General features: G+C 37.1%; 1 protein-coding gene across 2 annotated transcripts in view; it reads right to left on the bottom strand.

Moving 5' to 3' along the window:
* The window catches only part of tent4b (terminal nucleotidyltransferase 4B), a 48,779-nt gene that overhangs the window by 9,140 nt on the left and 11,928 nt on the right, over positions 1 to 27,711 (bottom strand). For both annotated transcript variants that reach the window (XM_079804811.1, XM_079804812.1), the window contains exons 2-3: positions 2,764 to 2,887; positions 316 to 362 (exon numbers count right to left, since the gene is read on the bottom strand). In XM_079804811.1, coding sequence (XP_079660937.1) covers positions 316 to 362; positions 2,764 to 2,887 — 171 coding nt within the window. The remainder of the gene's footprint in view (positions 1 to 315; positions 363 to 2,763; positions 2,888 to 27,711) is intronic.

Here is a 27,711-nt window from a genome sequence, read left to right as displayed (position 1 = left end):
ATACCACCAAGCCACAGTTTAGTACTCTAGGTGGCATATAAATGCAGTACTGGTGTGAGTGACATGAGATTGGTGCTCACAAAAAATGCACACACACTCAGGATCACAGGATATTAAGCAGTGCTAAAATTACAAATCTTAATCCCCAAATACACATCATAATACTTGTTTAATACACAATTGCACTTTTTTTTTTTTACTTTCGTTTAACTCAAACCACACAACAGGTGTATGTACGAGACCATGTAAGATATCAAAAGAATATTGTGCTCAGTGAAAAAAATGTAGCAAGAGAAAAACAAATTATAACATTACCTTGTAGGCAAATACAAGCCTGTTCTGAAGCTGCCAAACACTTGAACCTGCAATCAGAAAATAGGAAAAGAGGTTCAACTCAGTCTTCCCCTAAAAGAATTCACCTGTGAACCATCAGCCCCAATAACCAATCAGTGTTCATATTTAAAACAGGAAAAATCTAAACATGTAAATCAGACAAGCATTCCTGTGAGACACAATGAGTTTCTGCCTGAGTGCACGTGCGTAATTACTTGTAAACAACACACTAGGACCAAAACTGTTGAGAAAGATGTGAATTCATATCAGGCGCATGAATATATGTTGGCGGTAATGTGCTATGCAAATCTATGGGACAATGTACTCCGCATCATAAAAATGCCCAGTATGTAATATTGGCAGCTAGCGGTTGAAATGGGTGCTGCAGCCCAAATATTAGAGAGAGTTTTTTCCCCGCCCCCGCCTCCTCAGTAGTGCAATTGACAATGGAAGGCTATGAGCCTTACACTAAGTTAAAGAGTTCATTTTTATCTGGTCATAGAGTTTTTTAGATGGATGCAGAGGCTTTTTAGGTCGGGTAAAATCTGCGATCACTGACCCAGTTTGTTTGCTGGCTTCCATGGCTGCAATATGCTGTGTTTTCCACCAACTGGCCACCTGGGGTATCGAAATACTATTAGGTAGATGGGCAGTGGGTGGGATCACACAGACCAAAACATTCCGAAACAGAATGCACACTTCAAAGTGGAATAACTGACTGTAGCATTGTTGTTGTTGTTTCTTTTGGGAGAAACATGTGAACTTTGCATGTTTCCTAAATATTTCCAAACATATGGTATTTTTATGCTTTAGTTCAGTCAAAATAAATTATATACAGGACCTTTAATAAGTGCAAAATAAATATAACCAAAATAAATACACAATTGCGCAAAGCATAAATAATAAAAGGCAATAATTCAAGAAGCAGTGAAGTATTCATACACACAGGGACATAATGACATGTGTGTGGTTCAAAAACAGTAGGTTAAACCTCTCCTTGCACAGTTAAATACTCAATCTTCTAACAGACAATTCACATCCTTTAGGGTGATCGAGAATAATTGATCCTTTAGTACTAACCAATAGCAGCTGTTAGCCCGTGCACTGATATGAGCTCATAGGAGAAATTAACTTTTTAGAAGCTAGAATGTCTGACAATAAATATAAATTTCCAAATTACAGAAGCAACCAGACACTAACACTGAGGAGGAGATGCTAATTCTTTTTCATCAATCTGTAGGTGCAGGACTGTGATATCCAAAATAAACATGCCCCTGAAGAACACAGTCATACATTGATTCCTCTGATAAAATGCATGTCATAGCTACAAGTGCCTTCACTGCCTTGGTTACTTTTATATCAATTTGCACTCATATGGCTAAAAAACATGCAATCATGTGTTGTTATTAAACAGAATATGTTGTCATGAAACATTATACTGCACTCTAAGCTAAATATAAAGACAGTTACAACCAAAAATAAAACTTGGTTAAAAAAAATTTCACAACACAAATGTCAAATCAGACTGTTTATAGATTCATTTTTCAGCCCATTATCCATGCATTTGAAAACAATAATTTTAGCAATGGAGGGTCCTGCTACCTCTGGAATATGTTAAAGGGTCACTGTTGGCCCTTTAAATGCCCCCACTGGGCAATAAACATGTGCAATACAGAACACTATGTATCCTCATATTTATTTAGCATACTGTACCTCTTATTCGCATCCCCTTGTATTGTATTGTATTGTATATTACATACATGTACATGCATATATTGTCCATTGTCTATTTTGTATATTATTATCCGTTTTGTTGCTGTCATTCTGTCTGTGCACTGGAAGCTTCTGTCGCCAAGACAAATTCCTTGTATGTGTAAGCTTACAAGGCAATAAAGCTCTTTCTGATTCTGTTGATTGAGCTGTTCTGGTTCCTTTATGGTTTAAACTTCAATGTCATGTGTCTTTTCTTTATTTTACATTCAACACCCATTAGGCATATTGCGTTGTCTGCTAGAAAACATTGATAATTCAATATGACTTGACAACTGTAAAAAATGTATATAAAAGCAAATTTGCTGTTAAATCAATAAATACATCTTTTTAGTTTTTAGATATACAGGTGAGCTGAGAGGAGTATTAGAAATTTAGAAATGGAGTCCCCCCCCCCCCCCCCCAGGGCTCTATATTTAGACCTCTGCATGTCCATGACACCAGTGTAACGGTGAACTACGGCAAGAACAAATCCACACATGGTGTTTGATATTTAAAAGGTCAAATCCAAACTTGAAAGTAGGAAAGTGTTTAGATTTATGTTCGTATTTATGCATCCATGGCAGGTGCCTCATTGTTCAAATATTCAAGAATATGAATTACATAAACCTCAAGAAAACAATCAGTCTAACTAAAAAGGTGTGTGTGAGTAACACTAACCTCAGCATTGGGCCACAAGTCCTTGATGACTCTCTGGATCCTGTCCACCACCTCCTGCCTCATACGCTCCTCCTCTTTACGGGGAGAAATGTAGTCATAAAAGTCCTTTATCTCCTCATGCAGCCTGGAGAGAAAGATAAATAAAGTATTACATAATCTAGTTCCTCAAAAAATGATTGCATTATTAGCAATAATGTTCTTTAAAGTTCAACACAAATACTATATTAAAGTGATTTAGCAACACAGTACCACAATTTGGCAATGATAAACCTGGTCCTGGTGTTTAATGAGAAACCTGGTTACTGATGACCTGAGCTTGTGTCATTCAGTAACAATTAAGAAAGAATAAGCACAGCCAATAGTGTGCATACAAAGGGTTTTTGCTTCACTAGGTCAAAGATTTGACATGTTTCGGTGAAAAGTTTTTTGATAGTCTCTTACAGTCATTCGGAAATATTTTTACAATTTAAAATATATGTTTTCTATTTTAATTGATTTTAAAGTGTAATTTATTCTTGTGATGGCAAAGCTGAATTTTCAGTAGCCATTACTCCAACATTCAGTGTCACGAGATCCTTAAGAAATCATTCTAAAGCCATGATCAGACTGCCAGCAAAAATCAGATTTTTTGCATAGCCTGTCCAATTTTATCCAGAAGGGTAGGGCTGGGCGATAAAACGATAACGATATGTATCGCGATAGACACATAATCGATATCAAAAAAAAAAAATGCGTTCGATAAAACGTTCAATATTTTTTTTTCTTCATCGGAAGAAACCAGAGGTTGCGAAGCAAGTTTGGTTGCATGAACAAAGGCACTCACTCTGTGGTAACCAAGCAACGTAGGGAGTGACAGGCTAACAGCCAATCAGGTAACTGTATCATGTTTGGTTGCGCCATTTCGTTGTCTCGTGTTGGATTCATTCTTCAGTAAACAAACTGGCGTGGAGTGATAAGTGGAAAATGAGTGCCGCAGCGAGCGAGGAAATTGTTGAGAAAACAGGAAAACAAGTCAGCTCGCCAGTATGGCAGTTTTTTGGATTTTATAAGTCTGACCGTCGTCCCCACCAAGACTGGTCAGCGCAAGCCTCCGCTAACAGCGCGCGCGCCTCGTTCGTTTGTGCTATACTTGACTTTGGCTGAATCCAAAATCGCCCCCTAAACCCTCAATCACTATTCCCTACTTTAATCCACTGATACAGTTCACTTGAAGGAGTGAATGAAAACAAGTGAGCGAATTCGGACAGGCGCTGTGTGTACATCGGCTGTACACTCGTTATTGCGGTGCAAAGTGGGATAGAATGAGTGCACTCAATGTCCACTATGGTTTCGGACACCACTACAAACGGCTGTCCCCTCAAATAATGCCCTATTTAAGGGCACAGGGGGCGATTTCGGATTTAGCCTTAGAAACTACATGGAGAGGTAAGGAGAGGTAATGTTACTCTGCATCAGTGCCTTATGACAAAGCATCTAAACGCTAACAGTTACAAAGAAATAACAGAGGCACTGCACATTAATGTTAAGAGATAACTAAGTGTTCATTGTGATTTTAGACTTGTGTTTATGTTTTAATTATTTGAGTGTTTTCCATGGTTGTGTTGACATTTCTGCCTTTATAACTGAGAGGATTATAATCAGAGGAAGGTTACGTTTAAAATAAAAATTTTTAAATGTAAAATATTTTTCTTATTTTAAATAGGTCATAAAACATCAATAATTATCGATATCGACCGATATGAAACTTATATCGTGATACAGTTTTCAGCCATATCGCCCAGCCAGTCTGGACAGCAAAAACAACAACAACAAAAAACACATGAAATCAGATTTTTTTCAAATCTGATTCAAAATAGATTTGAAGGTGGTTCCCGATCAGATGGATCTCATCAGATTTTTACAGATGCATCTCAGTTTGGATGCTCTGGCTGCTGAAATCGTATTTCAAATGGTCTTTTGCGTCACTCTTAATGCGACACAGCGGTAAAGTCAAAACTGATGATAGAAATGCCGGAAGTACTCATATGGTATGTCCAAAGATTTCTGCATTTTCTTGTGCGACAGAGTAGTTCTGCACATGTCTCAACAGGGCATTTATTTAGAGAGTGAGATGATACTAGAGCTGAAACAACTAATCGATTTAATCGATTAAAATCGATTATTAAAATAGTTGTCAACTAATTTAGTCATCGATTAGTTGGTAAATAACTTTTATTTGCCGTAAGCAGCTCATTTCAGGCATATTTTAAATCTGCGGTGACCAAAGTGTGGCAGTAATGAGCCACCGGAGGTTTTACTCGGCCAGTACAGCAGGAGAAGTAGCGAATAGCCAATAGCTGGCCTCGTTTTATGTCACGTGCTTCTCGTACAGCGTCTCTGCAGCATTCAGCGAGATGGCGGAGGCAGGCGGCAATGGAGTAGTGAATAACACATTTTTTATGGACAAAATGTGCATCTAGAAATAGTGGAGTGGAAACAGAGTGAGCTGATGCAGGAAAGGGACGTGATCCAAGTGCCCAAAACCTCAGAATTGTTTATTTTAAGCTTCAAGCGAATGCATTAGCGTTTAACATACCCTGTCATAACAGATGTGTGTATGCGTCTGCAGCCTCAGCACAAAACGTTCATTTTACAGGTTATATCCACTGATCTATATAGAGAACTGCAGTTATATCCTCATCTGTAAATGTTACTAATTCACGCAAGTATTTCCATTTTGCATGAAAGAGCATCCTGGTCCTGACAGTAACTTCACTGAACGAGCGCCGGCGCAGTGAGCGCGCGCATGCGCGTCAAACAGACAACGCTTTAGAGAGGGAGACAATTAATATTCAGTGCAAAAACGTTCATGTAGCTGCAATATCTGCAGTAGGCGTCAACATGTAATTCAAGTATTTTATGAGAGTAGTAACTGTAAAGGGATAACGGCATGTAATTAAATATAAATTACAGCAACAGGTACGGTGTCCATAGTGTGTGTGTGTGTGTGTGTGTGTGTGTGTGTTCCTGCAGAACATTCATCTTATGCGGTAACACTGAGTTTGTATTTTTTTTTCTTTCTTTAATATCATTTTAATGTAGGGATTTGCTTAGTAACTTTTTTTGTACAATGTATAGCACAAACATATCCTTACTAAAATTATGCAGTATTGATAACCTTTGTATAACCACACAAATACCATATAGTTAAACTATGGATTTGAAGCAAAACAATGGTTAATTTGTGGTTACCATTGAATAACTAAAATAACCCTGTTATTTATTTATTTATTTATTATTATTATTGTTTGTTTTGTTCATTGTAAAACCAAGGGTAATTTATAGTAGATATATTCACTATGTGTGTTTTCATAGCACGTTTGTTTGAAGGACAGCATTGGACAGGATGTGGAACAGTGTGTTTTACCAATAAAAAAAAAAAACTAATCGATTATCAAAATAATTGTTAGTTGCAGCTCTAGATGATACGCCTCCATTTTTCCTGCATCCGTTTTGAAAGCCTCATCACATATGTGGGTGGGTCCTCCTACATTGTTACCAAAGCAGCCCATGCAGGTACGCCTGGACTGGACACACAAATCTTATTTGATCACTTGTATGGACAATCTCCCAGACCTGATTTGAGAAAAAAAATCTGATTTGCCTACAGTCTGAACATAGCCTAACATGATGATTTGGTGCTCAAGAAACATGTATTATTATCAATGTTGAAAACATTTGTGCTCTTTAATATCTTACATTTTATTGTCACTTTTGATCCATTTAATGCATTCTTGCTGAAACAAAAAAATATATTTCTTAAAAAAAAAAAAAAAAAAAAAAGTCTTACTGACCCCAAACGGTAATACAAAAGAACAAAGAAACAAATTCACACCCTAGTTACAGGTAAGCAAACATTCAAAAGGCAGGTTACTACAGCAGGGAGACCTAGCGAAGCCTCTGAGTCAAAGAGGGAGAGTGTAGCTACTGGCTAGGTGACACCTAATTATTACACATCTCTAATAATCTGAACCTAGAAAGCAACCACACCAATAAACTCAACTCAAGTTCATTCATTCCAAACTGAATGCTACATTTAAGCAATGGTAGCAGCATCTAAAAGTTCCACGAGAGACATCTGCAGAAATACTATTTATGAAAGCTGCTTAGAGAAGCACAATTTATTCACTGAAATAATGTATTGGTGACCTGCATGTTCAGTATGTTCATGAAACGTCCTGAACCTGCTATCACCTCTCATTCTCTTCCAGTTCTTACTAACACTAGTCTTCTGGTGTCTCGTGACCAGGACTGAATCCACACATACATTTTTTTAATATCATAACCTTATTTAAAGAAAAAATAACTATATCATGATCTATATCGTTATTGTGGAATAAAAGTAGTCATATCGTGATATACGATTTGGTCATATTGCCCACAACTAATGTAGGAGTTACCTGACACAGAAACTACCCTGGAATGTTACCAAGATTGCCATGTGAATTGTGAATGGACTTGCAGTTAAGTGGCTCGCTCTATGTGTGGCTTCTCCTAAGAACTGAAGTCTTTACTCCTGAGCTTGGACACTGCAATTACACCTACACTAAATGAATATTCTGCATTGGTTATTTATATACTTGCTAACTGCTAGAGTGGCCTAACATTAAAGTTCAATATGTATGATTTTTGCATTAAAATATCCAAAACCCACTAGGCCAGTGTTATATACTTTGTTCAGTTGAGTACTTACAATATCTCAAATGTTTCCAACTATTTGTAAATAGTGAGAAAATTACGACCTTAACCAAGGAACAGGGAAGTGTGAGGGAGTCGCCTGTCAATGGCGCCATTTCCACGTTACCCTCGGTTTACGCTTTTACTGCCGTAGAAACCATGGCAACAGACGTGGACAACTGCGTAACATCTAGCGGCATGTTCAAAAATTATGGGCCATGGCAAGCAGACTTTGGAACAAAACGAGAAATCAAAAGAGGACGCGTATCGACGCAGCGTTTTCGAGATGAGGAGAGCTTCACTACAAACTTCTACTTGACAGAGATGCCGTTTTTGCATGCGCTTTATTAGACAGGTGAGCAAATGTACATAAAACAAATCAATGTTATGTAGCTCAACACAATGAAATATTATATCATTAGTATGATGTTCTAATGTTGATGTAGCTTACTGCTAGTCTCATACAGCCAACAAACTAACACACAGAATAACATTATAACTTTCAACACACTCAAATGCAGTTAAGATAGTGTAGACCAAGGGAAACAGCATTGCGTTTCCTCACAATTTTAATTCGTAGAATAAAAGGACCTGAATGAGTAGTAATTCAGCACTTGCGGGTAGTTCGGTAGAATGAAATGTCCTCATTTCTTTATATTCCTGGGACTCGCGTGTGGCACTGATATCTGTCTCTTATTAGTAACCGTGCCCTGCTTCATACCACAGTCATGTTAAAAACATGAATGCATTCACTCAACCTTAAACATTATTAGATCCATCGGTATGACGACAAGTTCCATGATTCCACGCTCATTCATCGAGTCATCAATCTATGCCTTTGTTATTGTTTAGAAGAGGTTAGCAAAACCTAGCGGCGAAAAAATACATAGTGTAGATTTAAATATACTGTTCTATCATAATCTAGTACCTCCTCCACATTTGACAGCAAGTGAATGTTGGTGGGCCACTAGGGTTGGGTACCGAACTCTGTACTTTTAAGGGCATCGACCGAATTATGTCTAGAGCATAGGCGTCGATTTCGGGGGGGACGGGGGGGGGCGCGTACCCACCAGATTTCGTCATGAGTCCTTTAGTAGCCTACCCACCACTTTTTTTTTTTTTTTTTTTTTTTTTTTTAAACCTCGAGTTCAATTTTGCGGTGAAGCATTGCTGACACACACATATTATTTTTCCACTCAATTGTGTCGTAATAACGATATCTTATGTCGTTTTAACTACATCTTTTCTCATAATAACGAGATCTTATGTTGTTTTATCGACATCTTTTGTTGTAAAAACGTTTGAAAAGCAGAAGCAAGCTCCGTAAAATAGGCTCTTCCGCTGCCTGTATCAGTGGCAGTGCCCATAACACGAAATTGTTGTAGGCCTAATGGATTGATGTAGCCTATACAGTTCTTAACAGCCATGGGTAGCAGGTGCCATGGACCGCTCATGATTTAGCGTAATGACGGACCCCGGTGCAGCCACAAATATCATAATTATCTATAGGCTAGGCCTATACTGTAATTGAGACATTCAAGAAATGTATTAAAAAGAAAGACGCTTTCAGCCTTACTCAAAGTAGAGCCCTACATTTCTGCCTGAGCCCGACGGGCCCCGACTTTTTTACGCCCTAGGGGCTGGGCTTCGGGCCAATTTTCCAGTCATAGCCTACCTCAGACGCGGGCCGGGCTTCGGGCTTTTTTAGGCTATAGGACGGTGCTATGCAACACGCATCGCCGCAAATGAGTAAAGCAAGCCAACACGCAAACTGCCACAAGTGAAACTGAAAATAAGCTAAGTTTTAGATGCTCAAAAGCACAATCATCTTCATTAAAATTAATGAGACTAAATGCTCTTACCAGTGTTTAGGTCGCTCGTTCTCATAATGCGGTCTTTGATGTTGAAAAGAGCCGATGAATAAAATACTCATATCGGTTGATTTCGTTGACATGAACTCCGTTAAATGTGCATATAGCACGGGAATTGAAGATCGGATATATATTCATTTCGCGGAGAGGTGTAGCCTAAGGTAAGACAACCAGCATGTTTTTTATTTTTAACTATTTGTTTATAGATTGTGTAGCCCGTTTTGTTTGCGCGCGCCGTTGCGATCTGCCTGCCTCATCTTGTCAAAAATGCCTTTTTACTGTGATGGTGGTGATAATAGGCTAAACGTTTAAACGATGCTTTAAGTGTTTTTTATGGATTTAATAAGCAAGACAAGTCAAGTGTTGATTTCAGAGGCTAAAGTGTTGGGTTAACTCACTGTCGGCCGCTGGCCGCTTGGTCGTCTCTTTAAAAAGCAAAAACTTTAGTTTAACAAACATTAAATGCTTTAAACATTTTTCTAAATTAACTTATTAAAGAAACAAAACGAAATATATCTACTTTGACATTAAAAACAAAACTGAACTATTTTAATGGCTGTAACTAATGTGTAATAGGGAGGATAAAAAAAACACGGGCTCCAGTGGGACTCTGATAATGAAGTGGTAAAAAAAATTGCAAAAATGAAAAATATTAAAGAATTCGCGGGGCGCTTTCGTCGGCATTAGTAAGATAGGCTATAAGACCCGCAATATGTCTCTCATCTGACATTTTTATTTATTTACATTAGTAAGCTACAGGACATAGTCTTTCAAAACATGACCTGCGCGAAAGAGAAAAAAAAATGTACCCAGCACTTCTGAAAATGCACTTCTGAATGCGTCTCTGTCCCCAGCACATTTCAAACCAAACTGACGCCCATGGTCTAGAGTCAATCTTAAATCAATCGGTACCCAATTTCGGTACCTGAGAACGCATATTGTGATATAGACTAGTGTCTGTGAATATTAAACCGCAAAAAGACCATTTAAATACGAATCATGCATGTTTCTGTGGGAATGAATGCGTAGCCTACACACACTCTCACTCAGAATCGCGCGTGACGGTCGCATGTTTCCATCTCTGCCTCTCATATGAGGACATGAACTCACTTCATGAGCATTTTACCGTTTCATTTGAGAAAAACTACCATCACATCATAAACACACAGAAACTCAAATTCATGGCAACCCGTCAAAATAAAAGTTCGGCTAACTTGACAAATAAATTACTGTTGTACAGTAGAATTTAGATACATCTCAATGTAATAATAATACTAACACTAATGTAATAATAATAAATTATCAAAACTTTATTTTTTAAAGTTACAATAAAGTTATTTTTTATATACATTACAATTTTTCTTCATGTTTTAATTTTAACCATATAAAGCTCAGTTGTGCAACACTTTGTTTGACAAAAAAAGTTTAATTAAATTAAATGTCGTATGTCTTCATTTGATTACCAGAAAATACATAAACACATCATTTATGGGAAATCTTTTCATAGAAATGAAATTAAAAAGAAAAGATAATAATATGGTTGTTTTTATGAATTCAATTAAGTACCTAGTAGCCTACTATTTACTAGTAAATATTACAGTAATCAAACATCACAGACAAGGGTTAGGGTCAATAACACTTTTATAAATGACATACAGGTTCTTTACAGTTATTTATGTAAACATCCCATAAGTACCGAAAAAAGGTATCGTTGGGTACCGGTACCGAATTTCAGGTACCCAACCCTATGGGCCACATTTAATTTGTTACATCTTTAGCTTGCACAGAACAAGGTGTTCAGATAACCTTTTAAATCCCAGCATCCCATACATTCAACCAGAGCTGGCAAACTAAAATTCTCACTTTCCCAAGTTATCTGCGCCAAACATTTTAAAAATGGACAGGAGAGGTAAGAAACAATCACTCCCTGAAGAACAATTTGCAAAACTGGGAATCCAAGGCATCTTATTACTCAAGATCAAAAATGCTGAGATTTTTTTCATATCAGATTTCCATATCAAATTAAAGAATTGGTTACATGATGTTAAAGGTGTGCTCAACTGGCATTCGCTTATCTGAGTGAATGAAAGCACACAGTTTTTATCTCAAGGAAGGTCTTAGTACCTCTGGTCACCTAAGTTGCATAAACAAACAAGTCATGCAATTCTTTGAGCATAAACACCAAAACAGACACACACAAGTCTCTTGGGGTCTAATAACATTTGTCTGACCGTGATGGTGAAACAAAACTGCATGATAAAGTTCTGCCACGGGCATGATGCTCTGCAGGGGCAGTCTGACAGCATTCATCGGAGCCGGCCCCCACTGCAACACGAACACACCCACTGCAGACGCATGCTGATGACTCCACAGACACAGAGGTCACTGGGTGGTAGGGTGGGGAACCAAAATCGATTCCAATTCTGGAATCGAACACTTAAGGTCAGGAATCAGATACGTGTTATAAAATAAAAAATTAGATTCCCCTTGTCAATTTCCTTTGTGTGCATTTTAATGGGTTTTTAAATCATTCCAGCACAAGAAGACTAGATTGCTGTTTTCTGTGCTGCATACACACGTCCAAAGCACATGCACAGAAAGCCACCACTCATATGCAAAAACAGAATGGAGTTCTCTTTCCCGTCTTCTTGAACAGACAAATGTACTATACAAATGCAACTATAGCTAAGCAAGTTTGTGCATCCAAATGGAAAACGCAAATGCTGAATGCCTCGTCTATAAAACTGCATGCCATTGTATTTAGGGAGCTGCAAATAGCGAAATTGTAGGCTATTCGTATGCATACGGTAGCTGTTACGAACACTGGTCATAGGATTAAGTAATGCCAACGTACCGTGGTATTTGTGGGAGTTTTATTCAGCGACCACCTGGCCACGATTTCGACGCGTGTGTGTCTCGCCAGTGTTTCCCACACATAGAGCGGTGGTGCGCCACAGAATCAACACCGGCCGTCACATACGTCACAAACGACACGTTTTTTGGCGGCTGCCAAAGCTATTTTTTTTTTTTTCAAAGCAGGATATTTTTTATCCTGCTAAAGCCTTATTTGGTCGGTGAGTGATGAGACTGACAATTGCGCTTCTGACAGGTCGCATGTGTTGCTGAGAGAACGAGCAGAGAGCGCACCCCTCCGGCCGTGCGTGTGCACTCTCACCGTCTTCAAACTGTCTTGCTCTCCCTCCCTCACGCATATGAATCAAAAATTGACAGGTCGGAAGGTCGGAAAAGCGAGGTTTCACGTGGAGCATGGGGAGATTTTTTCCTGATTTGCCGCTGGTGTTGCTCTACAAGAGAATAAGTTAAGTACACCTAAGCATTAAATGACTAGGTTGTAAATAGTGTTAAAAGTAAATATAGTACAGTCAGTGTGCACTTTATTATGCTGCTTGATTGTTGCTACTGTGTGCAATAGTGTAATTATTTTATTTATGCTTAAATATTTATTTTCACCACTGAACTCTTTTTTTTAACCTGTTCTACCTCACCTGTTTTTACTGGAGAACGTGATCTGCGATGCCGTGACCTACACCGAGCACGCCAAGAGAAAGACCGTCACCGCCATGGATGTTGTGTACGCGCTGAAGCGGCAGGGACGCACCCTGTACGGCTTCGGAGGATAAACGCCTGAAATCAAGAGAAACCACAATCTGCCAGATCGCAGCTTTTAGCGTTTCTGGAGTTTTCAAAGATCACATGTTCGTTGTTTTAATGTCCTTCCACCTCGCGCGAATGCGTGAATTCAATGACGCGGCAAATAAAAATTCACGGGGAAAATGTAGGCCTATTATTAAATCGATCCTCTGAGTTACGGATCGATCTCTAGAAAATAATATGAAAATCGATTCAGAATTGGTGAATCGATTTTTTCAACACAGCCCTAAAAAGTATTCAATTAATCAAGGTTTTGATTTTACGTCATATCGTCCAGCCCTACGTTGCGCCCACGGGCCGTTGGATGAACATCTGATGCATATGGCACACTTATCTGGAAACTCTTCAGGAGTTTCGAAGTCATCATCTGATTGGTTGAATTCTACAGGCTCTCCGCGAGACGCGCGTGTTGCGTTTTTTTTTTTTAACGGTCCACCTGGAAACAAATGCCAACTACTCCAAACTCCCTCGTCGAAGAACGCAGTCATGTTTACAACTGTGACAATGAGCACTTACCAGGATTAACTAAACGCTGGATTTTCAAAAGTATGTGAAGTTCACGGCTCCATTGTTGCAACAACGTTCTTGAATTAGTAATTTATAGATGCACTCCGGACTGTTATTACAGGGACAACGACATTACATTTTTGCACCTCTAAACATGACGCAGAACAAAACGAACTGTGATTGGTTGTGTTACATGTCAGTCAAACGTCCTCTTGGGCAGTCCTTGGCCAATGAAAGCTGCAATAGAGTCCAGACCTTCTGCTGTCAGCCTGAAGGTCTGGCTACGCGAGACTATACGGTAGGGGTTGCATCTCCTGAACGAGTACAGAATATCCAGATCAAAACACAGGCGAAGCAGCAGCAGAAACAAGCAATCTCCAATGCATTTGTAAAATAACGCGATCATCAACATTAAACGGCATATAAATCAAAAACTGTGTAATGTTATTGAATGAAATATCAACCCAGGACGAGCTAAAGGACTGTGAAGCTTTGGGGGTGATGGACTCGATTTACTCCATCTGTGTTTTGATCATTGCTCTGAAACCGTGACTTTCTCAGCTTTTTTTCTCAAAAGGTTGCATTTTTCATGAAACTTGCCCACATTTAAGTGTTGATAAAAAAAGAATGCATGAAGCTAGAATAAAACAGAGGGTCTGTTCTTTCTTTTGATATATAGCATGTTGTGTTCAGATATTCATACAAGAAGATATTCTGTGGGCCATGAAAAGTGTGAAAAATGACCAATGACTGGCAAATCTCATGTTTATGTTCACTTAAGACATAACCGTCTATGTTTCCAATGATACTCGACAGACATTCTGACATTTTGTGATATCGGTGGTATATCTGCTGCATATATACACCGATGCAGATATATCTGCGACAGGCTAATATCGGCCGATTAAATCGGTCTGGCTCTAGTGACAGCAGCCTAATAATCCTGCTGCAGTCTGAGTACTAATTAATGTTAATCAAACAACAAAAGACAGAAAATTAACTCGCTGATCTTGACTGAATAACCTTTGTAACTATATTTGTACATTATATATTTGTAACTAACAAATACACAAATTACAAGCATAGATAAAATACAATATAACAAAGTTATAAAGTAAGGTCTGACAGTAGTATTTGGGTTCAGAAATGTAACCATTAAATGTAATAACACTATAGTTTTCACTGCATACATTAAATATAGATCCATCTTTGTTAAAGATGTGTTTTGTTGATTGATTAGCATTAAAGGACAGACAGCAGGGTGCTAATTTAAGAGCTAATGACTGGCCAATATAGTGTTGTATGTATGCCTGTATATATGCAGCCAGGTGGTTAATCTTCACTGATTTTACATTCCATCAGTAAGAGCAGAAAGTGAATAGCAATAGCACAGCTGTACACAAAATATTGCAATCCTCACAACATAATAGGAATTCAAAAGGGGACAACTTATTGGCGTGTGACTCGCTGGCTCATTGGTGACCAGGGTTAAGCGAGTTAGTCATTGTATTGTTTTGTTGTTGCGTTTCTCATTAAGTATAATAATGAACCCCCATTCAAGCAATTGCTGCCACCGAATTGGCGCCAATTTGAAAGCAAAAGTAAAATGCGCACAGTAGGGCTGCAACGACGCGTCGACGTCGTCGATGACGTCGACTACGAAAATACGTCGACGTGCGTGAAATGCGTCGACGGCACATTATTTACGTTCTAGAATGGAACAGAAGATCTAGAATAATGGCAGCTTCTGCTCCTGGGCATAGTGAAAATGATCATTTATCATATAAAGCCAGACCGCGACATTCAAAAGTGTGGGAGTACTTTAAACAGAAGCCGAATAAAACTGTGCTTTGTTCGCTCTGTAAACGCCGGTTTCACACTGCACGCGGTGACAGAGCAGGAGCTGTGCGCGTGGAGAGCGGGAGCTTTCACACTGCAGTCAGTGTTGCCAAGTCCGCTTTTTTCCGCGGAATTGGGCTACTTCTACACTGTTGCCGCGGGCTGTGTCTCATGTCCGCGGGTTGAAGCAAAAAAACACACATATTTAACCCCCCGAACGCGATGTTTACCAGAGAACCTCCCCGAAACGCGATTGGGCTTGTTTTGGGCTAGTTTTGAGTAACGAATGGGTGGGTTTTGTTGTGTAAACCTGGCAACCCTGCTGCCAGTGTTCTCTCCATGGTTCTCTCGCGCAGCTGAACCGTGGCGCGTGTATTGCAACAGACGGTCACATTTTCCGGGGTTCTTCTCCGACCCCAGTACGTCTCGTGCTTTTATTTATTATGGGCTGCATATATCTGCTGTATATGCGACCTGGTTCCGCTCTGTCCCAAACACATATGCATAATAACTTGCTGTATATAGGTAGTTTACATGATTAAAGTAACATTACAGTTAAGATATGCCTCTAGCTTTAATCATTTAAATGTGTCTTTGAAGTTTGGGCAAAAACTTCTGGCAGCTTTAGTCGTTGTTTATGCACATGTATCTTCAAAATAGACGACTAGTTATACTATATTAAAACTATGCTGAAAGCTCCTGTATGTGAACCTTTTGCAGATAAATACAAGTGCATTTTCGTTTACTACTGACACAAATCAATAAGTAAATCATACTCAACTACTATAGTAAACAACTTTTCCTAATTAGGCCTACTCTGTATACATTTTATGATGAATAGTATCATTATATATTATGTTTAAAAAGCTTCTTGTGTTCATATATTTCATTATAAAATGGCATAATATGTACACTACCCTTCCTGAAATACAATTAATATTGTCATCGTTCATTGATTTCATGTTAAAATAATATACAAATTCACTACCCTCTTTGAAATACAATAATCAGTAAAAAAGAATAATAAGATTAATCTGGAAAAATAATCGTTAGATTAGTCGACTAATCGAAAAAATAATCGTTAGATTAGTCGACAGAAAAAATAATCGTTAGTTGCAGCTCTAGCGCACAGCCAAACGGGCATTCATAACAGTGTCCATTGGCGCAGAGCAGAACAAACGTTTTTAGTTCATTCCTAAAGTATAGAATCTCAACTTCCATAAGAATTAATCGCTCTGCACCCTTATGAATTCCCGTTCGGCCTGTGCGCATTTTATGTTCGCTTTTGAATTAGCGATTTAAAAGTGAGGTGCAAAAGAGGGAAAAACTCCAACAAAATCCCTCTGGCCACTGTGAATGACTGTAATTGACAAAACAATTTGATGCTGTATTGGCCGCAAAAGGAGGCCCTACACCATACTACTAAACTGCTGTGGTTCATTGTCCAACCCCTGTACATATAATATACAATTTTCTAGAAATCTTGCAATAAATGTTTTTTTGTATACATTTTGTATTGTATTCATTAAGATTCATTACAATATGAAAATTTGCTGGAAAAAGCTTAAAGATTAGCCATCCTTATTGTACAGCTCAAGATCAGACAATATTAACAAAATGATCCCAATGAACACATACAAACTTCCATAGAACCATTAACATGAACACACATTTCCTAAATTAGCAATAGATTTAGAATACAAGTAATAAGCTGTTGTGTGTGTGTGTGTGTGTGTGTGTGTGTGTGTGTGTATAAGCTATGTGTGCTTGTGACAAATTCATCTGAGAATATGTTTGCATTTGGGTGTGTGCCTGCAAAGTTTGTGTCGTTTCATCAAGAAGAAGATAGAAGTGTGTTTCACTTCTGTGAAACAAACAAAGTACAGTATAGCAACGGAACAGAGCGAGAATGGAAACACAGGGCCTGAATCAGAGGTGGACAGTAACTAAGTACATTTACTTGAGTACTGTACTTAAGTACACGTTTTGGGTATCTGTACTTTCCTTGAGTAGTAATTTTTCTGGAAACTTTTGACTTTTACTTCACTACATTTGAAAGACAAATATCATACTTTTTACTCCACTACATTTCAATCAAGGCCCTCAAAGTAGAAAGTCGTAGCTGCTTTGAAAGTCAGTGGATGATTTGTTTTTTTCTTTAAAACGTGATTCGTTTTTTTTTTTTTTTTTTTTGCAGACAGCCTATCAGTAATCACTCTTGTAGGATCACATGAAGTTCAATGATTTCCAAGTATATTTTGAACACCAATCAATTGATGGCAAAATAGAAGGCGTCAGTTCCCAGATGCAGTGCGCGCAACCATGGTCATACTTAAAAGTTAAAATTCAGAAGAGCAGACGTGGATAAGTCTGAAAAAGTGCGACGACACGAAAGTGCACACAGAAAGCTGCCTCTCAGACGCCAGACCACAAGAACTGAATATTAGTCTATTGAAAACTAAAATCTTATTATAGTCAATTAAAACTAGACTAAAACTAAAACAATTCAGATACCTAAAATGTTGTAGTCAAAAGACGGACTAAAACTAAATCCAAATTTGCTGTCAAAATTAACACTGGTATGAAGTATGATTGGTCAAATGATTTTTATAGATTTACCCGCCAAGTTGCCATAGCCTTGTGGATAGAGCGCTAACGCATAGGTAATGTTCGACAATTATGTTAGTTAGCATGTAAAAACGTAGTTGGGCTAATAATGTTAACTGAAGTCCTTTCAGAAATATGTTTTTACATAATCCTGTCAAATAAACACAATGTAGAAACCTTTCTTTTCTAGTATGATTTTGACTTTGATAAGAGCTTTGTAACTTTTAAGCAAGTATTTAAATGAGTTCAAGATATGCTAGCATGTCAGACGGAGCATGACTGGCTTAAACCACCATGATGGAACAACGTGCATTCATACAACAATGCAACAATAATAAAATAATGCGTTTACTTTTACTTTTGATACTCAAGTACTTTTAAAAGCAAGTACTTCTGTACTTTTACTTAAGTAAAAATCTATCTTTACAACTTTCACTTGTAATGGAGTAATATTTAACCAATAGTACTTTTACTTTTACTCAAGTAATGGAGTTGTGTACTTTGCCCACCTCTGGCCTGAATGACCTCTTGATTTCACTACATCAGCTTTAACAACACTGCTACAAAACACAAATGGACAAGAGTGAGCAGAAGCTGACAAACCAAGACCGAATCGTTGGAAAAAAATTGAAAGCACTCAATCCAACTGGAGTTAAATAATTCCCAGCAGGCTGTTTCACAGTTCAAAAAGCACATTTGACCACAGAGTCGTCCACCCTGGCTGTGGGAAACAGATTACACACAGAGTCTGAGTTTCGTTTCACAGAATAAGCTCCTCAGATCAGTTTCAATTCTCCAAAGGAGTCTGTTGTGTCCTCCAATAGAGCACAAGCAGCGTGTAGTTTACTCTCAGTGTCAGCCAATCAGAGAACAGACTCTGTCGCTATAGGAAACCCTTCACCGTGAGGCCATGCAACAAAACAATTTTCACTGCTGCTGTTGTGGGCTGACTGACTCACACCACACACAAATACTTTGATCACACAAATCATCCTCATTTACTTTTATGAAGAATTTTTTTAAAAGCCCCACTATATCTCTTTGTTGTCTATTTTAAAACCAAAATCAAACTCTGCCCTTTTTAAGCTCACGTTCATCCGTCTTCAATTTTGAGTGCAAAACCCACATATCAACATTCAATCAACAAACCACCTATGCAAAGAACCAAATCCCTGCACTACATTGTTTTCCATTAATCCATTACACTCTGATGTACGTTGCAATATGGAACCAAAAATCTCTCTACTTCGGTTTTATTGCGACTTCAACAAACAATGAATAGCATTAATTTACACACATTTCACCAGGACAGGAAGTTGTACCTGTACGGTACTCTCCTGCAATCTGTGTTTGTGGAGTGACAAGGACTCTCTGTGGTAAAATAAGACTTGTCAGTGTCATGTTGGTGATGATTGTAATCACTATTTTGGTCATCTGTGGGCTGAGATCACGACGGCTGTTATTAGTCTTTCCTTTCTGGATGTCACCTACAAAAGTTCTCAGGGCCTAAAATTCACATCTAAAAATGGGTGGAATTCCCCGGTTAGGGTGGGGATAGCACTGGTGACACAAACAGAAATATGCGCATTACAATCAGAAGCAATACTATTACTCTTAGCAAATAATTTATTACAAAAATGAACTTTGACAATTACTTAAACAGTGATAAGATATGTTTCATGGCTGAAGACTGGAGTAATGATGCTGAAAATTCAGCTTTGCCTTCCCAGGAATAAATTACATTTTCAAATATATTTATATATTAATAATAATTGTAATAATATTTCACAATATTACTGATTTACTGTATTTTTGGTAAATACATGCAGCCTTGGAGCATTTGAAAAATAAAAATGGGTAGTTTAAAACTGGCAGAATGCATTGTGAGGTATAATGAGGTAGATTATAATCCATGTAATGAATGTACCGGTATTCATGAACATGTAATCAAACAACAGATGTTTTTGACTAATGGAAGCATTCTAGTTGTGAAGCTCATTTGAAGTGAACATGTTTTGAAACCTTAGTTGTTAAATACACAGTGCTGTACATGTTACAAACTAGACCAAAAGACCCACTCATTATTTCAAGCCAAGGGGATATTTTTATCCAACAAGTTTATTTTTCACTCAGCAGTCCATCTTTAACAGAAGTTCAACAAACGTGGAAGAAGAGCACTTCTCGCGGCATACCTGACCCACTTTTAGAATTGACTAAATTCACCCGCCCTTTAAATAAACCTTTGAAGAGTTTTATTCTGCTGTTGGTTGCATTCTGAAGGAAAAAATTTACCTGGTCATGTAATAGCGAGCAGAATCCTCTGGAAACTAAGAGCTTTGGCACTGAGCTAAACAAACGTTAAAGCAGTAATCCCACTTGTGGCTAGTGCTCACCTAACAACAAATTTCAATCAGTCAGGGCCAAAATGACAATGTAATTAAAACTCATGACACAGTTAGTGAACTGAGCCGATCACCACAGGTGGGTAGTAACAAACTATTAGCTGTTATTTTTGGAAAATACTTTTAAGAATAGATCTTAAATGTAGGTAGGTACATTCACTTTAACTAGACTGAAAAAAACCCTTTTACTTTTACTTCATTACGTTGGACAACTTTCCTCTCGTTACTTTATTTTAATGCAATAAATGATAAGAAATGCATATTTTATCCTAAGCATGCAGTCACGTTTTTTTCCTGGGGCATGAGCGTACCCCACTCACAAATGAATCACTCATTTGAGTCAATTCTGTTCAAAGGCTACAGTTGGGAATCAAAAAACAACTAATTCTGGAATCAAATACTTAAGGTCAGGAATACTTGTTATAAAATTAAAATTGATTCCTCTTATCGATTACTGTGTGCATTTTAATATGACTTTAATCCATTCAAGCACTAGACCCGCATGTCCAAAGCGCGGTCACAGAAAAAGTGATTTAATGCGATTTTAACCCCTTAAGCCCTGAAGGTGTTTTTTGAGTTTTTTTGTCTGAGTGACATATACAACTTTAAAGACTCATAACTCCAAAACTATAGTAAGGAGAGTCAAATGGTAGGTATCATTTGTTAGCAAACATTTTATATATTTTTGGAAAATAGGAAATAGTATAATTCTTTTTTGGTGATGTTCCCATATATGTGGTCTGCATCTGGATCAAATTTTGTGGCGATTGCATAAAGTAATCAAAAGTTACAGCATTTAGAACAAAAGTAGCTTTTTTGTTCAATCCTTGACACCCTGAAAAAATCTAGAAAACAGTTGTTATCTGAGTGACATGTACAACTTTAAAGACTCACAACTCCAAAACTATAGTAAGGAGAGTCAAATGGTAGGTATCATTTGTTAGCAAACATTTTATATTTTTGGAAAATATAAATTGTATTATATTTGGACAATATATTGCTGAGAAACTGCTGATAAAAGGGAATATTTTAAAATATTTTTTTTAATAATTTTATAAATATTTCTTATTTAACATTCAATAACTCAGGAAGGAAATGGGGCAGCAGAAAAATTCTTTTTTGGTGATGTTCTCCTATATGTGGTCTGCATCTGGATCAAATTTTGTGGCGATATCATAAAGTAATCAAAAGTTACAGCATTTAGAACAAAGGTAGCCTTTTTGTTCAGTCCTTGACATTTACAAAACTGTTGTTTTCTGAGAGAAATACACAAATTTAAAGACTCATAACTCAAATTATAGCAAGGAGAGTCAAAAAGTATGTATTATTTGTTAAAACACTTTTAATATTTTTAGAAAATATAAATTATTATTACATTTGGACAATCTAATGCTGAGAAACTGCTGATAAAACATTATATTATTACAATATTATGTATATTATATTATATATATTATATAATAACACATAATGGGTATCATTTTAAAGCTTAGAATCTCAATCAATGAATCTATCATTTTTTATATGCTCTTGACGAGCGCTGAGTTATTCCTCTAAACCGGAGTGTACCGCCCCCGGGCGCCCTCTAGCTGCTATATAACGTAAATGGCCATGTTCTGCCAACCTGCACTGATCAACACATCATCTGTGAGGAATATCTCGTGATCGACGCAATGGATTATGGTGTCCTTGGTCTCTTTTTAATCGCGGGAATCTCCTGCAAAGAAGGTTGTGCCATGTTTAACGATCGGAGAAAGTTTCATGAAGCTACAAGCGTAAACGCGACTTTAAAGCTACTGTTTATTAGCGTATGTGCTCCTGTCAGGCTATAATGTGTAATAATTCAATGAGTGATATTTTCTGATTCGAGTGACGGATTGTGGTGTTCTTTGTCTTTTTTTAATCGTGAGAATCTGCTGTAAATAATGATGTGCCATTTTCAACGATCAGAGAACGTTTCACGAAGTTACAATGATAAACGCGATGTTAGTGCAACAATAGCTTATTTAAGAGTATGTGCGCCTGTTAGGTTTTAAGGTGTAATAATTCCATGAGCCATATTTTCTGATCCGAGTGACGGATTATGATGTCCTTGGTCTCTTTTTAATCGTTGGAATATTCTGTAAATATTGTTGTGCCATGTTTAACGATCGGAGAAAGTTTCATGAAGTTGTAAGCATAAACGTGACTTTTGTGCAAAAATAGCATGTGCTCCTGTCAGGTTTCATGTACATAATTCAATAAATCATAACTTCTGATCTGAGTGGCCGATTATGGTGTCCTTGGTGTTTTTTTAATCGTGGGAATCTGCTGTAAATAAAGGTGTGCCATTTTTAACGATCGGAGCTTGGTTCATGAAGTTACAAGCATAAACGCGACTTTAGCACAACGTTAGCATATTTAGCATATTTGCGCCTGTGAGGTTATAATTCAATGAGTGAGAACTTTGGATGAGAGTGACGGATTGTTGTGTTCTTGGTCTCTTTTTAATCGTGTGAATCTGCTGTAAATAAGGGTGTGCCATTTTTAACGATCTGAGCTTGTTTCATGAAGTCACCAGCAAAAACGCCAAGTCTAAGCAACTGCTATTTTTGTACTCCGCTCATGTGCTCCTGTGAGGTTTTCTGTGTGCCATATCTCAACGAGGGATATCTATAGATCTAAAAGACAGATTATGGTGACGTTGGGCTCTTTTTAATCGTGATAATCTGCTGTAAATAATGATGTGCCATTTTCCACGTTTCATGAAGTTACAAGCGAAAAACGCCACATGAATGCTGCATCAGTATATTATTTACATATGGGTCTTGCAGGACTTAACTTACAAAAACTCGCTAAAAGTTTAGTCAAAGCCCAAAATAATTAGGCTTGTTGTATTCTGCTCCACGAGACCTTTCAAATGACATATGACACATGACTATCTGAGCTGTATGATGTGATTGACACATGGCAGAACATAATAATCCCCCCCCCCCCTCCATAAATTATGATTTTTTTTTTTCCATTTTATCAGCAAATAACTCATCACTACTTTGGAGATAATCATAATGGCTACATTCATTGTAAAGTTTAGACTCTAAGCTTTCAAATGACACCTATTTTGTGTTGATCAATGCAGTAGTTTTGAAAAATATGACAATTAATTTTTGTCACAGCTAGGTGGCGCCCTCGGGCGGTACACTCCGTTTTAGATTAATAACTCAGCACTCGTTTTGAGTATCCCAACATGGATAGATGCATTGAAAAGCTGAGATTCTACGCTTTAAAATGATACCTATTTTATGTTATTACATTCAGTGGTTGCTTAGTAACCCCCCCGCGAAAAAAAATTGCGGGGGGGGGTGTCCCGGGGCTGGGACACTTCGGGTTTAAGGGGTTAAACCATTCACGTTCAAGAAGACTCATGTGCTGTTTTCTGTGTCAAAATATATGTCTAAACCAACAGTTGACAAAGAAAATGCATGTGTATCAGTATGTCGGATCCGTGCAGCTCTTAAAGGGACAGCAGCCTAATATTCCTGCTGCCGTCTCTATAATAACGTTAATCAAACAACAAAAGACAAAGCTGTTCTTGACTGAATAACTTTTGTAATGTATATATTTATTTATAAAGTTCAATGTTATTTTACATTTGATACCTGAAAATCTTAAAACACTATTTTAATCGTATCTTTGTTCAGTTTATTTATTTATTTGTACTTGTACTTTAGTACAGTTTTTGGATAGTCTACCCACCTTTGCTGATGTGATGACAAATGAAACTTATAAAAAAGGATAGAAAAACTTTCTTTGGTCATGTAGTGGTTCTCGTGTTTCAGTGGCAGCTAGGCATTACAAACTGATTCATACTTGTAAAGAGAGGCTGATAAGATGATTTATAATCTGCTCTCTCCATCCCAGATTGTTCTTATGGCCCGAAAATAACCAAGTTATACTGGATAAGTACCTCACCAAAATGCATTACCTTTCACATTTCTATTGTGAGGTCATGCTAACTTGACCAATTTTGATTTGAGACCGAGGGCCAAACAAACAGCGCTTACTTCTGTGTGAAACGTACAGATGGTACAGATGGGTCTGATGGTGTAGATGCCAAAACATTGCCTTATTTTGACTGAAGCTCCATGTTAAACTCTCATCTAGATGTGTATTTGACACTGTTCTGTGATGAATCAGTAACATTCAAGCCATTACATAAGTTCAAAGTGTACCCACCCAACTCTGACTCAAGTCTGACCAAAACCTCCCTGGTACATTCAATGGGGCAAAGCATAAACAAGTGTCCATTTCATGTTGCTAGGCAGAGCATGGCCTGCTGTCAGTTGAGCAAGTAAAGTTAGTCTGTTGCTTTGCAGCCTCAATGCTCAGCAGACCGTGACAAACCACATTCAAACTAAACCTGATCTCACATGCTAAACGCAATCTGTCATTCGATATGTACTAACAGCTTAGTTCCTCTCACATTTTGATCCTCTAGATCTGGTGTAAAGACCACTGATTTCATCCAAATTAGTCCATAGTTACAAAATACAGCTCAGTTACAAAAGTTAACCAATCAGTCCAAAGGAATAATGTGAAATATTTTTCACATTAACAGTAACTGAGCATTGTGTCATCTTTCTAGTAAAACAACAAAAACTACAAACTAAAAGCAAATACAATGATGTGTGGCACATAAAAATAATACAAAAACGTCTTATTCGGGAGAGTTGCATGTGTGTAAATAAATATGCTTTAAATATGGACAGTTTGCATTACAAATAATTATTTATTTTGAATAGTGTCTACAACCTTCTACGGACCTTGAATATGAAGCAAATGTTGAATTAAAAATGTTCTACATTTGCTTCATATTCAGCAAAAGAACAGAAGGTTTACCAGTACAATATATTGTTTTATAATATATTTTAAGATACTGAGGGTCCTACAATGGGAGTTACATTTATTTGTCACTGTTTTACTGGTTTTGGCAAGTCTTAATATAATTTATGGAATCTTTGTAAATGATTTCCCATCAACAAATATACATTCATTATTCACATCTTGTCATGCTGCACTTTGATCATTAAAGGAATCGTTCACCCAAAAATGAAAATTCTGTCATCATTTACTCAACCTCTTGTCATTCCAAAACCGTACGACTTACTTTCTTCTGCAGAACATAAAAGAATTTATATATATATTGTTTAAGAATACTGCTAACCCAACAATTTGGGTCACTTCCATTGTATAATAAGACATATCAAAATATGTTCTACAGAAGAAAAAGTTGTACTGATCTGAAACTACCCTATTTGAAAGGGTGAGTAAATGACGACTGCAGCAGGTAAGCATTTATTCTGGCATGATTAAAACGAATACGAAGTTTACCAACAGCCAAGTGTTTCTTAAGTTTCCAATGTCAATGTTTTTTGTTTTTGTTTTCAAAACAGATGTAATGCATATTTTTGCATCAGTTGGGCTCCTTTGGATAATGGATTATGTTTATGGTTATTACCTTGTCAATCCATGTTGCAGTTGTGCCACCATGACATTTGAGAAAATAGAAAAACTTTAGTCCAGCAATTTGTATATTCTCAAAAGCTTTACAAATACTGATATTTATAAAATGTGTTTATACAAAAATTTTCTAAACTAAAATGATGCCATAAGATTTCGTTTTTAATTTTTTTATTAAGACACCATTTTAAATTGTTTTCTAAGTTTGTTAATTTGTTCGGACAGTTGCACCACCTGACATTTTGGGGGTTTAAGATAACAAAACATAAAATAATATGTAGGCAATTATTTAAATGTACCATTAATGAATTCAAACTAAATAGGTTTTATAGAATAAAGCGATATGTGTCATGAATTTATGAAATCATTTTAAAAGGAAATAATGCACTGGCACAGAAAAATATGCACGTCATGTCATTGAGACACCAATGCAGATTCCAAACATTCTGCCACTGGTCTAAAAACAAGAGCAACACGAGCAACACATTCTGACATCATCCTGATCATTTCGACCACCCTAGGAAAGTGCCCTTGTGACGAGGATGAATTCTTGATGAGAGGTCTAATCGTGTGTGTGAGGGTGTCTGGGATAGTTATTCCTCTAGCACAGACTATATCTGTGAAGCAAAGACTATAGATATTAGGAGTGTAACGGTACACAAAACTGACGGTTAGGTACGTACCTCGGTTTTGAAGTCACGGTTCGGTACGGGTTCGGTATAGCAGTTTTACAAATTGGCTTTTTATTTATTTTTTATTAAACTGTGGTTTACTGAAAAAAATTGTGTCTGTCCTTAAATTAATTAAATTATAGCTAAAAGTTTCTTAAAGATAATGCTGTAAACTATATAGGGAGCCCTTACTTGCACATTATTACTATAATATTAGGTTAACAACAGAGCCCAAACTATGAGCCCATATTCAGCTGATATTCATGTTTAGTTATAGGATAATCAACACTCAAATAACACATTGTGTGCAAACATGTAAACTTCACATAAGGCAGTTTTTGCATTAACTCCTAAATCTAATTATAAAATTATGTTTTTTTCTCCAATTCGTTGTTGAAATATAATCTTAGTGATTGTCATGACAGATTTATCCAAACATAGCATTAAATAATCAAGACATTACTAACAGGTTAAGTAGAATTTATTTATATATATATATATATATATATATATATATATATATATATATATATATATATATATATATATATATATATATATATATATATATATATATATATATATATATATATATATATATATATATATATATATATATATATATATATATATATGATATAATAATAGTGCATATATTTAGTGAAAGAGTTTATTTCACTAGTGAATTAACAGCTGTGGACACAGAATGACTTCTGAGGTAAATGATGCTGCGTGACATTGTTTACAAGCTGTTTGACGATTGAAACACTGATTGAGCGATGACATATGATACGTTTCTGTAAGTGTTATCCTCAACATATATTCTTCTGGAAGAGATGATTGCGTTCACTCGCGTGCACGCGCCGCGGCCACTTGAATTGGCGCGCCTATACAGTGATCAGTCGTCACATTAAAGAGCGTCAAAACGGCATTTATCGTTTGAATTTCGTGATAAAATGGACTGAATACTTAATATGTTTGAGTGGGAACTAGGATTGAAGTGTGTTCCGTGCTTAAAACAAGCCGACTGTTAACTGTTAAAGATTGCATTCGTAACTGTTCGGTACACACGCGCACCGAACCGAGAGCCTTGTACCGAAACGGTTCGGTACGGATTAGACATGTGCCGGTAAACGGTAATACGATATACCGCAATAATGAACA

Source organism: Gobio gobio (assembly GCF_949357685.1).
Source record: "Gobio gobio genome assembly, chromosome: 2".
NCBI classification, from domain to species: domain Eukaryota; kingdom Metazoa; phylum Chordata; class Actinopteri; order Cypriniformes; family Gobionidae; genus Gobio; species Gobio gobio.
Note: the sequence above shows the minus strand (reverse complement) of the source record. Positions and strands in the feature narration are given on the sequence as shown.